A 16466-nucleotide genomic window follows, 5' to 3' on the forward strand; every position below is an offset into this window, starting at 1 on the left:
TGTCAAAAGAAAATGTTGGGGATTGCTTGGTTGTCTTGACTTGCCTTCCTTTACAGTGAGGGCCCCACAAAGCAGAAAGCTCCCTTTGATGATATGTAACCTGAGCATTGTCCAGCTTCATCAGAACTGCCAGCCCTCTTGTTGGAGAGGTGGCCTGCCGTGACTCTTTGGAAGCATACAATGCCTACGCTGGGGCATCCCTTCATTGAGCATGTTCCGGCCAAGAGCCTAGCTCTGTGGTTGCGGATACTGTGCAACAATGACACTTAATATCTCACGCATTTCTTGTGGTTCCACACATAGACAGCCTTGTTGATCTTTAAGGATCCATATTCTCTCCCTACTTACTCTTTTCCCATTAATGTACTTGTAGAATCTCTTTGGATTCACTTTAACCATATTTCCCAAAGCGCTCTCACGCATCCTTTTTCCCATCCTGATTTCCCTCTTGAGTATACTCCTACTGTCCTTATACTCCTGGAGGGATTCACTCGATCCCTGCTGTCTACACCTGCTTTTGCCTCATTTTTCTTGACCTGAACCTCAATTTCTCTCGTCATGCAGCATATACTACACCTACCAGCATTGCATTTTACGCTAACAGGAAGGTATGGTCTTTGGACTCTCATTATCTCATTTTTGAAGGCCTTTCACTTTCTAACTGTCCCTTTGCCTGCAAATAACCTCTCCCAATCAACTTTTGAAAGTTGTTTCCCATCACCATCAAAATTGGCCTTACTCCAATTTAGAACTTTAACTTTTAGATCAAGTCTATACTTCTCCATAACAATTTTTAAACTAATAGAATTATGATCACTGGCCCAAAAGTGCTCCCCCACTGACACCTCAATCACTTGTCCTGCCTTATTTCCTTCTCCAGTAGATACAACCACATACTAAATAAGAAAATTGTCTTGTGCTCCCGTAACAAATTCCTCTCCATCTAAACATTTGACACTATGGCAGTCCTAGTCTATGTTTGTAAAGTTAAAATCCTGTATCATTGCAGCCTATCATTTGTACAGATAACTGAGATTTGCATACAAGTTTGCTTCTCAATTTCTTACTGACATTTGGGGGTGGGGGCCAGTTAGTACAAGCCCAGTAAGATGATCTTCCCTTTCATTTTCTCAGTTCCGTCCAAATAACTTCACTGGATGTACTCCCAAGAATATCCTGCCAAATTACAGCTGTAATGTTATCCCTAATCTAAAACACCACTCCCCCTTCTCTCTTGTTTCCCCCCCCCCACCCGGCTTTCCATCTGTCCTGTAGCATTAATTTCCTGGAACATTAAGCTGCCAGCTCGTGCCTGAATGACATCTCTGCAATAGCTATGATATTCGCGTTCCATGTTCCCAATCATGCCCTGAGCTCGCCTGCCTTATCTGTTAGGCCTCTCGCATTGAAATAAATACAGTTAAATTTATAAATTTTACCTTGTTCTCGGCATTGCTCTCACCTGCCTTGACTATTTGACGTGCTCCTCTTCTCAACTGTACCACCCTCAGATTTACCATTTTCTCACTACCTCTTTAGGTCCAGCCCCATTTTACTAGTTTAAAGCCAGCCGAGTAGCACTCGCAAGTCTCCCGCTTCGCCTTTTCAATTGCTCACCATGTAACTGGTGGCAAGGGCTATCCCCTTTGCATAGTGAAGTTGTGCAATCAGTAACAGACCAACAAGAACTTTGAGACAGTGCCGCCAAACCCTGCATGGCTCCCGTGGAATAACTGAAGTAGCAGAAATATCATCAACATGCCAAGATCCGTCAGAGCACATCTCCTGTAGCAATATCAACTTCCTTGTGACTGTGCTGCTCAGATATATAGGGGTTGAGCCATCTCTTCAGCAGGTAACCCTTATCAACCCTGAGTCACCCTTTGGTTTGTTGATGAAGCTTGAAGGCAGATAGCATCGCAGATCGATGTAGAATTAAATCAATGTGACTGCTGCTGAAACAATGGAAATTGAGCTGTATGTTCAGTGTACATAGCTACATTTACGACTGAACATTGAGGGAGTTGGACTCATTGCATTTTGTAGTACCTCATGGAGTTGAGTTGTAGTGCCAGCAAGGAGATACGTGGAGTTGATGTATTCTAAGGGTGCAGCTGTGACTGCGTCTGGTGGCAAGTGGTAACCTTTTGTGAGGACAGCGTAGCAACTAAAATCAAATAAATCTCTGTGCTATTAAACAGAAATATCGTATGTTCCTGTGTCTTGTAAAATCCTCTGAATTGACTTAAGCCATCTTAACAAGAACCATGTCATGTTTAATTTTCTCTGCCTGTTAAGCTCTGTTAAACACTTACTGCATCTTTTAGAAGTACCAGTTATTTTGTATGTTGACCCCATGAGACCGTGAGAGGAATTTTTTTTGGCTGGTAGCTGAGGGCAGAATATCAGTCAGAATAAAGAGATCCTTCTGCTTTTTAGTGTCTGCAAACCACTGGAACTGTCAAATGAGTCTGTGTTTAAATCATCATCTAAATGACTGATCAACCAAAAGCACATCTGTCACTCAGTACCAGTCTTGACTTTGTCCTCAAGTCCTGGAATATAGTTTGAATGCGTGACTTCTTGTTTACCAGTAAGCTTGTTACAGCTGAAACAAACTGTCTAGTTCTCTATCTAAGTGCTTGTAGAGGTCCATAAATCTGTGAAAGCAAATATTCCTATCATTCCAGCATAGGTGACCAAATTGTCCTTTCTTTGTTTCCTTCTCTCCTCAGCTGGACGGCCTTTTCCTCTGTGTTTGACTTTGACACTGATATTCATGCGAGTGCAATTGCTCAAGGCATTGCTCAGGAGACATGGAGTAGAGCTTTCCTTGACAAGCTGAAAAAGTAAGTAGAACCGTTTTTTTTTGAGTTGTGGAGATGTGCAGCATGTAAGTAGACCCTTCAGTCCAACGAGTTCATGTCGACCAGATATCCTAAATTAATCTAATCCCATTTGCCAGTATTTGGCCCATATCCCTCTAAACTCTCCTTGTTCATATATTCATGTAGACGCCATTTAAATGTTGTAATGTACCAGCTTCCACCACTTCCTCAGCCTGCTCATTTAATACACACCACCTTCTGCGTGAAATGCATGCCCCTCAGCTCCCTTTAAAATCTATCCGCTGTCACCTTGAACCTATGCTATCTAGTTTTGGACTTCCCCATCCTTGAAAAAGCACCTTGGCTATTCATCCAATCCATGCCCCTTATGATTTTATACTTCAAAATAAGAGTGGTTGTTGGTCAATAAGTGATTTTTTTTTTTACATTTTTTAATATAAGATGTTACTTGCTCATTTGCTAGGCATCAGAGATGTGTTGCTGAAATTTGTTGCCTCTTTGAGTAAGTCAAGTGCAAGAGTGAGATACCAACTATTTTTGTGAAGAAAAAGTAAGATTGTCAGAGGCTTCATGGCAGCACTATTCACTGATGGAACATCCATTAAATTTGCTCTTCCTTCCAGAAAGGAACAACTCATTCCACTTCCTGACAGCTATGCAAATGATCTTGAACCTGGGCTACCTTCACATTGAGGTTATTTGTGACCGTATAATCTGACAATTTAACCAATTAATTCTTTAATATTGATGTCATTTCAGTTAGTTATGGCACTACCTTGACTTGGAATTGTGTCACTGTTCCTTCCCTGTTGCATCATCAGAACCCTGGAACTCCCAAACAGGATTGTGGGTGTATTTACATCACATTAGCTGCAGCAATTGAAGATAGTGGAACGGTGGCTCAGTGGTTAGCACTGCTGCCTCACAAGCACCAGGGACCCCGGTTTGATTCCATCCTCAGGTGACTGTGTTGTGTTTGCATGATTTCCCTGGCTGGGTGTGGGTCTCCTCCAGGCGCCCTGGTTTCTTCCCACAGTCCACAGATGCGCTGGCCAGGTTGACTGGCCATGCCAACTGCCCACGGTGTCCAGGGATGTGCAGGCCTGGTGGATCAACCATGGGAAATCCAGGATAGGACAGATGGTGGTTCTGGATTGGATGCCAATGGACTGCTTCCACACTGCAGGGGTTCTCTAATTTTCAAGAGCAATTAACAATTGCTAGTCTTGTAGCAACACTTGGAATATAATGAAATAGCAAATTCCAAAAGCTAAAGGATTCATTATGAAATTTGGGGGATATTTTTACATAATTAAACAGTTCTGTCCCTGAAATCTTGTCTCAGCAGCAGATGTACATTGGAAAGGCAAATGAGTGAAGTAACTAATTTGCCTGAATTTTAACACTTTGCACACTTCATTCCTATTAATTGAACTTGTTCCTACCTTGGTATAGTTGCAATAATTTATTCGAAGACCCTGTTCGTTCTTCTTTCAGACTTCTTTGTTTTGCAGCTTTTAGACCCTAGATGGGTCTAGCATGTCTACCAAAGGCTCGTTCTGCTGCTGTTGATTTTTGGACATCTTCTGGCTTAATGAATTTTTCTTTTCTTACATATATCACAGTCATGAATAACAATGTTTATTTTACCTTATCAACAGAATCAGTCAAGATACCAAAATGTAATAACAGAGTGTGGAGCTGGAAGAAAACAGCAGGCCAGGAAGGGTCTTCTGAAGAAGGGACCCGACCCGAAATGTCAGCTTTCCCACTCCTCTGGTGCTGCCTGGCCTGCTGTGTACCTCCAGCTCCACACTGCGTTATCTCACTCTCCAGCATCGGCAGTTCAACTATCTGTCACCAAAATGTAATAGTTGCTTCTTCTGTGCCTTTCGAGATAGCTATCAGTAACATTTCTGTTCTGATGGTTTCACATTTATCTGTAAGATTAATAGTCATTAATACAGAACTTGATGTTTCTTGAACATTTTTGATATTAATTGTATTTCTTCCCCAAACAAATAATGGGCATTTGAAGGAGAATTGAAGGAGAAAGGGGAAGAACTAGCTGTCAAGTTTTCTATTTAACCACCATTCTAAATTATTAATGTTGAGATGGAGCAAGGGAATCAGCTGGGAAGGGTACAAGAGTCACTGGATATCCTGTTGAGACAGACTACCAAACTGTTAACATTGCATGATGCCTCCAACTCCACAATGTGATTGAACTGAAGCCTTGGAAATTAATGGGTTGTTATCTGTAAACAAAGCTGAATGCCATAGATTTTTATGGTTGATTCACAGTTATATTGGATACTTCAGAAGGATGTTACAGCACTTCGTATTAGTTACTGCTGATATCTGTATTTCTTTGGAAACTATACATGGCATTCAATTCCCATGTCACTTTACTAGATTTGAAAAAAATTAAGTTTTAACTGCATTCCTGCATACTGTTAGAAAAGAGGTGTGAAGTATCATGATTATCAAAATAAAACACCAATGGGCATATGAATAAAGAAAATATAGCTTCAACAGAGCTCAGATTAGGACTGGGAGCTCACTTTTTAATTAGCCGTAAGGTCACTTGGTTCAGCTTAGTTGGTTCCACGAGTACCGTCTTATAAGCAAGAGTGGTCACAAATATTTTTGAACCTAAAATCCTCCTGACAGCCCTCTTACAGGCTGTCTAACCTACAGTTGATAGCCTGAGGGATAGCATGGTGTAGAATAATGTTGATTAGGCAGTTTCATACTCTGTCCCAGCTCATGGACAATCTTCTTCCATACCTTGTCCCACAGTTGATGTGGAATGATGTTCCTTAAACTACATAAATATATGTCTGTCTCTCTCTGCTCAGGAGAGATGCCCATGGTTCCTAATGGGCTGTGGCTTAATGTTTTCCTGAATCATCTTTCATTTCTTGTATACATCCAGTGACAAAGTCAAGTTCATGATGTATACTGATGAACCCCATCTCTGTCGGCCTGTTCGTTGTCACATTGCATGTTCAACATTCAGTCCAAGATGACCTTAAATATTCCACAATTAAATGTTGAGAAGACGACAGCCATTGTTTTGATTCCCGGCAAATCTTTGCGAATAGCAAAGATTTTTTTCTCTAGGGTAGAGGAGTTCAAAACTATTAGGCATATTTTTAAGGTGAGAGGAGAAAGATTTGAAAGGGATCTGAGGGGCAACTTTTTCTCACACAGGGTGGTTCATATGTAGAATGAACTGCCAGAAGAACTGGTGGATGCAGGTACAGTCACAACATTTAAAAGACATTTGGACAGATATGTGAATAAAACGTTGGAGTGGGATATGGGCCAAATGCAGGGAAATAGTTTGGTTGGCTTGGATGAATTGGACCAAAGGGTTTGTTTCTGTGCTGTATGACTCTATGAATGTGTAATCTAAATCACATTTTCTAATAGCCAAATTCACAAATAAAGAAGTAGAAGACAATTGTAATCAATTCAGAGATCAAAACAACATTGGACACGTAAGCCAATACTTGAGATTAAAACATAAGAACATGAGAACTAGGAGCAGGAGTAGGCCATTTGGCCCCTCGAACCTGCCCTGCCAATTAATAAGATCGTGGCTGATCTTTTTGAGACTCAGCTCCACTTACCCACCCGCACATCATAACCCTAATTGCTTTACTCTTCAAAAATGTAACTAGCCTTGCTTTAAAAACATTCAGCAAGGTAGCTTCGACCGCTTCACTGGGCAGGGAATTCGACAGATTCACGACCCTTTGGGTGAAGAAGTTCCTTCCGACCTCAGTCCTACCTCTGCTTCCCTTTATTTTAAGGCGATGCCCTCGACTCCTAGTTTCACCTGCTAGTGGAAACAACCTCGCTGCCTCCACTTTGTCTATTCCCTTCATAATCTTATTTGTTTCGACAAATCTCCCCTCATTCATCTGTATCCCAATGAGTATAATCCCAGTCTACTCAGTCTCTCCTCATAATCCACCCCTCTCAACTCTGGGATCAACCAAGTGAATGTCCTCTGCACCCACTCCAGCACTAGTATATCTCTTCTCAAGTAAGGAGACCAAAACTGCACACAGTACTCCAGGTGTGGCCTCACCAGGATCCTATACAGCTGCAGTATAGCCTCCCTGTTTTTAAACTCCATCCCTCAAGCAATGGCGGGCAAAATTCCATTTGCCTTTTTAATCACCTTCTGCACCTGCAATCCCACCTTCAGCGATTCATGCACAAAGACACACAAGTCCCTCTGCACAGCAGCGTGCTGTAATTTTTTTACCATTTAAAACATTTTTCTTTTATTCCTACCAAAATGGATGACCTCACACTTATCAACATTGTACTCCATCTGCCAAAACTTTGCCCACTCATTTAGACTAGCTATATCCCCCTGCAGACTTTCAGTGTCTTCTGCACACTTTGCTCTACCACTCACCTTTATGTCATCTGCAAATTTTGACACACCACACTTAGTCCCCAACTCCAAATCATCTATGTAAATTGTAAACAATTGCAGTCCCAACACTAATCGCTGAGGCACACCACTAGCCACTGACCACCAACCAGAAAAACACGCATTTACCCCTACTCTTTGTTTTCTACTGGTCAACCAATCCTCTATCCATGCCAAAACTTTACCTGTAATACCGCGCAACTTTACCTTATATAGCAGCCTTTGGTGTGGCACCTTGTGAAATGCCTTCTGGAAATCCAGATATACCATGTCCACAGTTTCCCCATCGTCCACTATGCAAGTAATGTCCTCAAAGAATTCCACCAAATTAGTTAAACATGATCTACCCTTCATGAACCCATGATGGGTGTTTCCAGAGGGACAATGTATATCCCGATTTCTTGCAATTTCTTCCTTAATGATAGTTCAAGCATTTTCCTCACTACTGAGGTTAAGCTAACTGGCCTGTAGTTACCTGCTTTTTGTCTACTTCCTTTTTTAAACAGTGGCGTCACATTGGCCATTTTCCAATCTGCGGGAACCACCCCAGAGTCCAGTGAATTTTGGTATAATTAATAGTGCATTTGCTCTTTCCACTAAAACAGTAGCTCCTTGTCTGAACTCTTGGCAGTGGTCAGACTTTAAAGTAGCTACGGAATCAATTCCAAAGGCTAATATTTCTCAAGCTGCCAGCGTTGGACCAGACGACAGAATGTTTGGAAGTGGTGCAATCTTGCCAGATCCAAGCAGAGGTATTTGGCCAGCACTGTACACTAATGGTCCAATTGAAGAAAGCTGATGGCAGTGCTGCATCTTCCCAATTTCAGGTGCCCCTCCCCAGACACCAGACAAATTTATTTCAGTTCTTTGAGGAGGTAACAAACAGGATTAATAAAAGGGGATCAGTAGATGCAAGATGTTTGGATTTCTAAAAGGCGTTGATAAGGTACCACATTAAAGTGCCTTAAAATGGTAAGAACTTGGATGGCACAGCGACTCAGTGGTTAACACTGCTGCCTCACAGGGCCAGGAATCTGGGTTCTATTCCAGCGTCGGGCAACTATCTTTGTGGAGTTTGCACATTCTCCCTATGCCTGCATGGGTTTTCTCTGATTTCTTAAGGTGTGCAGGTTACGTGGATTGGCCATGCTAAATTGCCATAGTATCCAGGGATGTGCAGACTAAGTGGATTAGCTGTGAGGAAAGAAGGGTTACAGGGATAGTGTAGTGGAATCGGCCTGGATTGGATGCTGTTCAGAGGGAGGGTGCAGAGTCAATGGGCCAAATGCCCTGTTCCCACACTTTAAAGACTCTATGATTCTATTCTATGATCAATGAACATGGATAGGGGATTGGCTAACTAGTAGAAGACAGTTGAGATAAAGGGATTATTTTTAGATGAGCAACCTGTAAGTAGTACAGTGCAATGGGGATCAGTAATACTTACAATAATGACTAGGATAATGGAAGTGAATGGACAATCAATAAGTTTGTGGATGATATGAAAATAAGTGGGAAAGCAAGTGGTGAACATGACTAGTGATGAGTCTGTAATGAAGAATACAGTAACTGATAACATTGAAAACTTCCAGTTAATCAGTGAAGATGGATTCATGAAGTGTAGGTCATCTCCGACAAACTTCTCGAGTTTTTTGAAGTTGTGGTAAAAGTGGTGGAGAGGGGTAATTGATGATTGATGGTGTTTATACAGACTTTGAGAAGGCTTTTGATAAAGTCCCACATGAGAGATTCAGGTGGAAGCCCTCGGGATTGAGGACAAATTACTGCCATGGATAGGAATTTGGTTGAGTGGCAGGAAACAGGGCTGGCATAATGGGTAAGTCCTCAAATTGGCACAGCATGACTAGTGGTGTCTTTCAGGGATTTGTGTTGGGGCCTCAATTATTCCTGATATTCATTTACAACTTGGATAATGGCATAAAAATATCCAAATTTGCTGATGACGCAAAATTGGGTTGCATTGTAGACAGCGTAAAATTAATGATAGATTACATGAATGGGCAAAGCTGTGGCAGATGGATTTTAATATGAGCAAGTGTAAATTTATCCATATCAGACTAAGAAAGGATAGATCAAGATATTTTTCAGAAGGTACACAGTTTAAAATATATTGGCTGTTCTACAAGCTTTGGAGGTTCAGATGCATAACTCTTTAAAATGCCATGAACAGATGCAAAAGATAGTATGAAGGAATGGAATGTAGGGATGCAGACATTATGCTGCAGTTATACAAAACCAGTTAGAGCATGCGAACTAGTCTGGGCACCACTCCTTAGGAAGGATGCTTTTGCCCCCAAGGGAGTTCAATGATGCCACCTGGAAATCAAGGGTTAAGCTATGAGGAGAGATTAGACAAATTAGGCCTTTATCCTCTAGAATTTGGAATGTTAACGGATAATCTGATTGAGGTCTTCAGGATATTAACAGGGAAAGATAAAGATAAACTATTTCCACTGAATAAAGATTCTCGAACCGAGGGTGTAGTCTAAGAAATTGGACCAGAAGAGATGTTAGAAAGCACTAATACATGCACAAGGCAATGGAGGTTTGGAACTGTTTTCCTGAAATGGCAGTGGATCCTAATTCAAATGTTAAGTTTAAATCTGAGATAGACAAGGTTTTATTAAGGAAGGGTGTCAGGGCATACAGACCTAAGGCAGGCATATGGAGTTACAGTATAGATTAGTCATGATCTGATTGAATGATGGAGCAGTCTTGATAGATTGAATGGCCCACTGCTGTTCTTATATTCCTAAATGTTCCTATATTCATATGACACAAGGAGTTAACAGAGATATATCAACAGGTTAAATTATTGATATAAAACTTGGCAGATGGAATCTAATGTGGAAAGTATGAGCTTGTACACTTTGGCAGAAAACAAATGGGCTGAATATTATTTAAACAGTAAAAGATTGCAGAAAGCTGCAGCACTGGGATTTGAGGGTTGTAGTGAATAGATCACAAGAGTCATGAGGATAAGGTAGGAAAGTCGAAATGAGGATTATCAGATCAGCCATGATCTCGGAGAGAATTACAACACTGGAAGAAGCCCTTTGGCTCATCAAGTCCACACTGGTTATCAAATTCAGATCTACTGTAATGCCATTTCCAGCGCTTAAATGTTGTAACAGTTCCTGCCTCTACTACTCTTTCAGGCACCCACCTCCCTCTGAATGAAAGAATTTCTCCTTTAAACCCCTCTAAATCTCCTGCCTCTTATCTTCAATCAATGCCTCGGTAATCCTGTTGAACGTCAGAGCAGACTCAAATGACCAACTTCTGCGGATACTTGTCATGGTCTTATTCGGCTAGCTTTTTAATGAATTTCAGATTTCACCATCTGATATGATGGGATTCAAACCCATGTATCCAGAACTTTACCTTGTGGTTCTGGATTACTAAGCCAGTGACATTACCACTATACCAACACCTCCCCTGTTCTTTATGGTCGACAAAATGCTTTTTGAATTGTATTCAGTCTTCACTGTAAGAAATGTGGCAGCCAATTTACACTCAGCAGTAATCCCTCAGTACAGTGCTAGAGTGTCTGCCTTGATTTTTTGCATCCCAGTCATGTTGAGGGACTTGAACCTGACACTACAATTTAGAAAGAAGAGCATCAACAACTGAGTCAGAGCTGACACAAGGGAGAAAGGAACGGTTAGAAACTATGATGAGGTCAGATGGCGAACTTAGAAGTATAGCTTATAAATGCTTGAAGGAACATTTGTGTTCCAAATGAGTTGTAGGACTCAGAACATTAGCTCTGTTTCTGTCACTACAGATGCTACCAGCATTATTTCAGCTTCTGTGTTTGCATGATAGAGTAATAACACATTAAACGCAAAATAAGCAGCAAGTTTTTAACATTATGCAAGCACCCACAAGTATTTTTTGGAAGGCAGCCAGTTCTTTCTGACTGCATTTGTCGAGGGGGTTGAAGATTATCCTGATTTTCATTCTGTTTTTTGGGTTGGGAGGTCTTCTTTTCTCACAGAACTCCTTTACGTTACAGTGAAGTTAACACATACCAGTCACTGGTTGAAGTTTAGGAGTTTGAAATTTAAAAAAGGAAGCTACACACTCAGCAAAATGAGCAGCGCAGCAATGGACCGAGATGGCTGGCAATATCAAGAAACTTTGTTATTACCTGTATTTCCAATATTCTTACATTTCCTGGTTGTTTTTCTGGCCATGATCCTAAATCTTCCACTAAAATAGCCTTGATACGTTTGCCGTACCAACACCCTTAAAAATAGACCACTTCCCTGTAACTTTGTTTAGTCTAGACAAAGAGAAACATTTTTCTACAGCGTGTCTTAACAATAATCTTTCACCAGTTTACTGTTAGCATATTTTCACACTAATCTTCTCCCGTCTGTGCTTTTGTTGACCAAATGTAAATCAGATTCCTAGATACACTTATTACTTAATTGTTGTTTCTAAGGCCTTCTTGTTTGCTTTTTAAAATCTTTAAACTAGACCCGAAACGTCAGCTTTTGTGCTCCTAAGATGCTGCTTGGCCTTCTGTGTTCATCCAGCCCCACACTTTGTTATCTTGGATTTTCCAGCATCTGCAGTTTCTATTATCTCTGATTGCATTGTGATTGCGTCTGATCATAATGGAGCAATTAGTTCTTTATTTCAGAGTCTGGGAATACATTTTTCCAGTTTTTTCTGGAAACGTATCGACAGTAAAAACAGCTGCTACTTGACATTGTTTTCATTGTGTAGGTAGATCATGCCAAACTCCAGGGTCCTTCAAGTGGAGCCTTTGAGGCCTGGAAGAGAACATCATTAGGCAAGATGGTGGTGAGCCAGAGACCTGCAACCTTCTCACCTCCACCCAATATAATTTCTTGTTGGGCGGGCCCAAGCTCCACCTTTCTGACTCACCACTAATTGATACCCTTAATTGATAACCACATAACATACAAATATACATGTTCCTATATGTTCTCATTTCACAGAAAAGTGAACTTGCAGATACATATTGTCTCTTCCAATATGGTTTATGCATGCATACATTCATACGCGTGGTAGATTTTCAATACTTTCAGTGCTTAGAGAGTTAGACAGAGAAGGGTGGAAAAACTGAAATCCCCAATTCCTTTCTGCTTGATGCCTCATCAGTGTGGTTTAGTTTTTAAAAGTTGGATGTGTGTGTTTCTAAATCCCCATTAGTGTGTGCTTAAAGTAAAATAGAAAAGAATTGGATTTTTTTATGTGTTTAATCAAAGATAATTATCTATTTACTCACTCATGCCAAAAACATCTTCTGTTGCTTTAGTCACCTAACACTCACGAAAAATGCAGTTATAACCAGTAACACTGTCAGTGGTAAAAGATGTGGTAAATAGTTTAAGATGCAGTAAAAAAAAGGAAGCTTGTTCCAACTCTTGCCTTTTAAACAAGTTGAGATAGTTAGCGTTGGATTCCTAGATAAACTGCAGGCTTTATAGCCAGGTTGTCATGGCTGTTTTAAGGAAGTCAAACCTCTTTACAGTTGAGCTCAGAGTTTTGGAATCAGGCAGGGAGGCTTTTAAAGATATTGAAGCCATTTGTTTCTTCAAAGAAATAAGTAGCACAACTTTCACTGCAACTGTTGGTATTCTTCTGGAGATGGGTGTCATTTAGCTCAGTTGGTTGGATGGCAGGCTTGTGATGCAGAGTAATGCCAATGGCATGGGCTTACTTTCCACACCAGCTAAAACTACTGTGAAGAACTCTCCTTCTTAACCTGTCTTGCTCGAGGCAAATGGTGACTGCCAATTTTCTCTCTTTCGTGAACCCTATGGTTGGTCAGACACAGTGACTTTATCTTTATCTCTAGACTGTTCTAGATCTTTCCTGAGGTTTAGGAAGATGGGATTTCCGTATCAGAAGATCAGTTTCAATCAAATAATCAATGGCTAATTATTATTCAATAGAAGATAAAAGTGGTGTTTCTCACCTGTGGTCTCATCAGCTTTCCTTTATTACTATGAAAATCTGCAGACAGTGTGTAGGAGTCCATTGACTCTAGATTTTGGGGAAAGCTTCGAAAATGGCAGGAGCAAATTCCACAAAGTAGTATTGTTTAGGCAAGTCCATTCAAGGAGGAGAGTTTTATTCATTGTGAATCAATTCAGAACTTTCCATAAGTTTAACAGTCTGCGTTGAAGTTACACAAGTCCTCTCAGCAGCCATCAAATAATAGTTCATCAGCATCCCTTCTAAAAAAAAGATAACTGTATCGCCCTGCCCTTTAGGGCATAACATTAGATTTCCAAAATCAGTTATTTACATTTCCACTTCTATTAATTAACATATTTCTTTCAGAAACAGCACAGCAAAAAGACTTGCAGTGTTTGTAGAGGAAAATAACTCTTAGGAGCAGTAAAGAGCATTCATTCGTTTGCACCTGCTCCACAATCCAATAAGATCATGGCTGATCTAGTTGTAATCTCAGCTCCACTTTGCTCTTTGTCTTCAATAACCATGGACTCCCTTGCTTATCAAAACCTGCGTAATTCTGTCTAGGATAAATTCAGTGATGATTCTGATCATGTTTGGCTCCAATTAAAATTGTGATTTAACCTCTGCTACTGAAAACGTGGTTCCTCCAAACACTGGGATTAATTATGTCAGCTTTTATTAGTGTATGTTTTACACTGCCCAGTTATGTTGTGTTATGTTGTGTTTCTCAGGTATAATCAACAGCAGACACATTATGAGCAGTGGGGCCAGTATGTTGGAGAAATTGAGATTGAGGGATATGAGAGAAATGAGCTGCTTCTTCGTGGAGTAAGAGATCACTCTTATGGTAATAAAAATTGCTTTTTCTCTAATATGTACAGTTTGGAAATTGTTATGGAGTCCTTGCGATAGACTTAGAGTGTAGATCTTACTCAGCTGGCATCTTAAGCAGTTTTTCCACCAATCCCCTAATGACATCTTCAGAGTGGATGGTACTTAAGGCATTCCTCAACGTTAACCTTTTCAGAACGCTTGTACAACATCACCTGGCACAGTTCTGTCATCACCTGGTCACTGCCCCTGCCTACCTTTCCTAGAGTGTGCAGACTGTTGCTAGGATGATGTGTGTGGACAGATGACCTGAACTGACCACATTTTATAACTTTGCCTCTGAAACCAAATGTCCAATTTTGTTAACATCTGTTGACGTGGCTTTGCAGACTGACATTTTGTCAGGGATACTATTTGTTTGCAAGGAAACTAATTTTTCTGAAGGGAGTATCTCACTGTGGTGGTACCTGTAATAGGCCATCATACTTGCCAGATTATAAAAGGAGCTTACAAGTTCATTGTTTGTAATAGTTCTCCAATGATGCACACAGTTTACAGCAATGAACAAGGTTGGGAAGATGGATGATAGGATGAAATATTTCTTAAAGAAAACATATATAGATATCGATCACGTGAAATTCAATTATAAAATTATCATGGATGTGCATGAAATCTCATAGCAATATCATGCATGTTCATGTTTTTCTGTGCCTGATGGGAGTGGCATTAAAGTCTAACAAGGCAGTGTTACTGCAGTATTACAGTTGTATCATTGTCAAGTGACAGCTTCAGACATTCAAAATGTGCATCGTAATTGCACCCAAGCTGACATACTTGTTCAGCTCTTTTTCACTTGAATCATTTTACAAACTTCAAGCATAATTGCCTTGTAAACATGTAAAAGATAAACATAGTATGAGTTTTGCAATTTGAATAACAGAAAAGGATGTTTTCAATTAAAATATTGTAATTCCAATTAAAATGTAGTAACGCACATAATTGCTTAATTTGATTTGAGGCTGTAACCCTAGGTTTCATGCTATAACTAGAACCAGACAAAAGTAATCTTTAACAAATGTTACAATCTAAAGTTGCGCAAGTTCCTCAAGGCTACACACTGGATTTAATGTTATTCAGGAATCAACGAGATAATTGCCGACTTCCAATATTCAAGCCTGAAGGATGTGCATTTAGAACTTCGGGAGAGAACAATTGGTGCAATGGGTCTTTGCAATTCAGTGCTGCCCGCTTACTGACCCAATTCTTGAAATGTTAGATGGGTATAACTGCAGCATAAATAGTAGAACAATATTCGCTTTTGCCATTACTTTATCCTTGTGATCTGGTTGACAGAAGTCTGACCTGTTTTGCTTCAGTAATCAGTTAGTTAGTATCTTGACAATAATTATTATCCTGAGATCAGTTTAGATTAGATTCCCTACAATACTGTGGTTTATTTTCTGTTCAGAAGAACACTTCTAATTGTGAACGATGCCCATCAGGCTGTGAGCACCTTTGATAGTAAACGTGCAGGAACAGGCAGAATGACTGCACTGCCACAAGACAGATTGAATCCATGGTCCACCATAAAAACACTTTTGAATTTCAGAACTGCTAGAATTTAAGTAATGCTGAAAATGACGCTTTGTCAAAGTATTTTGTCTTGCACTCATTAGGGCAGTGATCAATAAATACCAATGTAAAGGGAAACAACATTTTATGCTGTTTGACAGGAAAGTGCTGGTTCATTGGTAACTGGATTCTGAATGATAGATGAGTTGCCATGAATAATGCACAAAATAGATGATAGTTGGCTGGGGAAGCAGGTTGACTCTGTTTAACCAAAGTGGTCACCCTGAGATATTTAGTTGAGTTAAAAAAGCACAACAAGTGTCCATGTTCTTTCTATCTACAATGAGATTGGGATGAATCTTGTCATAATGACTATATCCCAAAAAATGGTGGATCAATACAAACACATATCCCTTTGTAAGTTTGCAATACTCAGCTGGGGTTTGTTAGCTTAGTTGGCTGGATGGCTGGTTTGTGATGCAGAGTAACACCATCAGCATGGGTTTAATTCCTGCATCGGCTGAGCTTAACATGAAAGATTCTCCTTCTCAACCTCTCCCCTCACCTGAGGCGTGGTAACCCCGTCATCTCTCTGTGTTAGGAGAGCAGCCACACAGCCCATCAGGACAATTGCGACTTTGCCATATTCAATCAGCTCATGCTTGCAAAATTCAAAACAGAGTAATTTTAAAAATAGTAATTTTATTAAATAACTGAGCGTTCTGGCAATTTGTTTACGATTTTCAGTCAGACACGATGTATGGCCCATGTATAGT

The 16466-nt window shown here is 40.3% G+C and overlaps 1 protein-coding gene across 7 annotated transcripts in view; it reads left to right on the top strand.

Annotated features, from left to right (window-relative positions):
* The window catches only part of LOC125459733 (putative phosphoenolpyruvate synthase), a 160786-nt gene that overhangs the window by 37404 nt on the left and 106916 nt on the right, over window positions 1-16466 (top strand). For all 7 annotated transcript variants that reach the window (XM_059651757.1, XM_059651755.1, XM_059651753.1 and 4 more), the window contains 2 exons: window positions 2736-2849; window positions 14019-14134. In XM_059651757.1, coding sequence (XP_059507740.1) covers window positions 2736-2849; window positions 14019-14134 — 230 coding nt within the window. The remainder of the gene's footprint in view (window positions 1-2735; window positions 2850-14018; window positions 14135-16466) is intronic.

The sequence above is a fragment of the Stegostoma tigrinum genome, chromosome 16 (genome assembly GCF_030684315.1).
Source record: "Stegostoma tigrinum isolate sSteTig4 chromosome 16, sSteTig4.hap1, whole genome shotgun sequence".
NCBI lineage: Eukaryota > Metazoa > Chordata > Chondrichthyes > Orectolobiformes > Stegostomatidae > Stegostoma > Stegostoma tigrinum.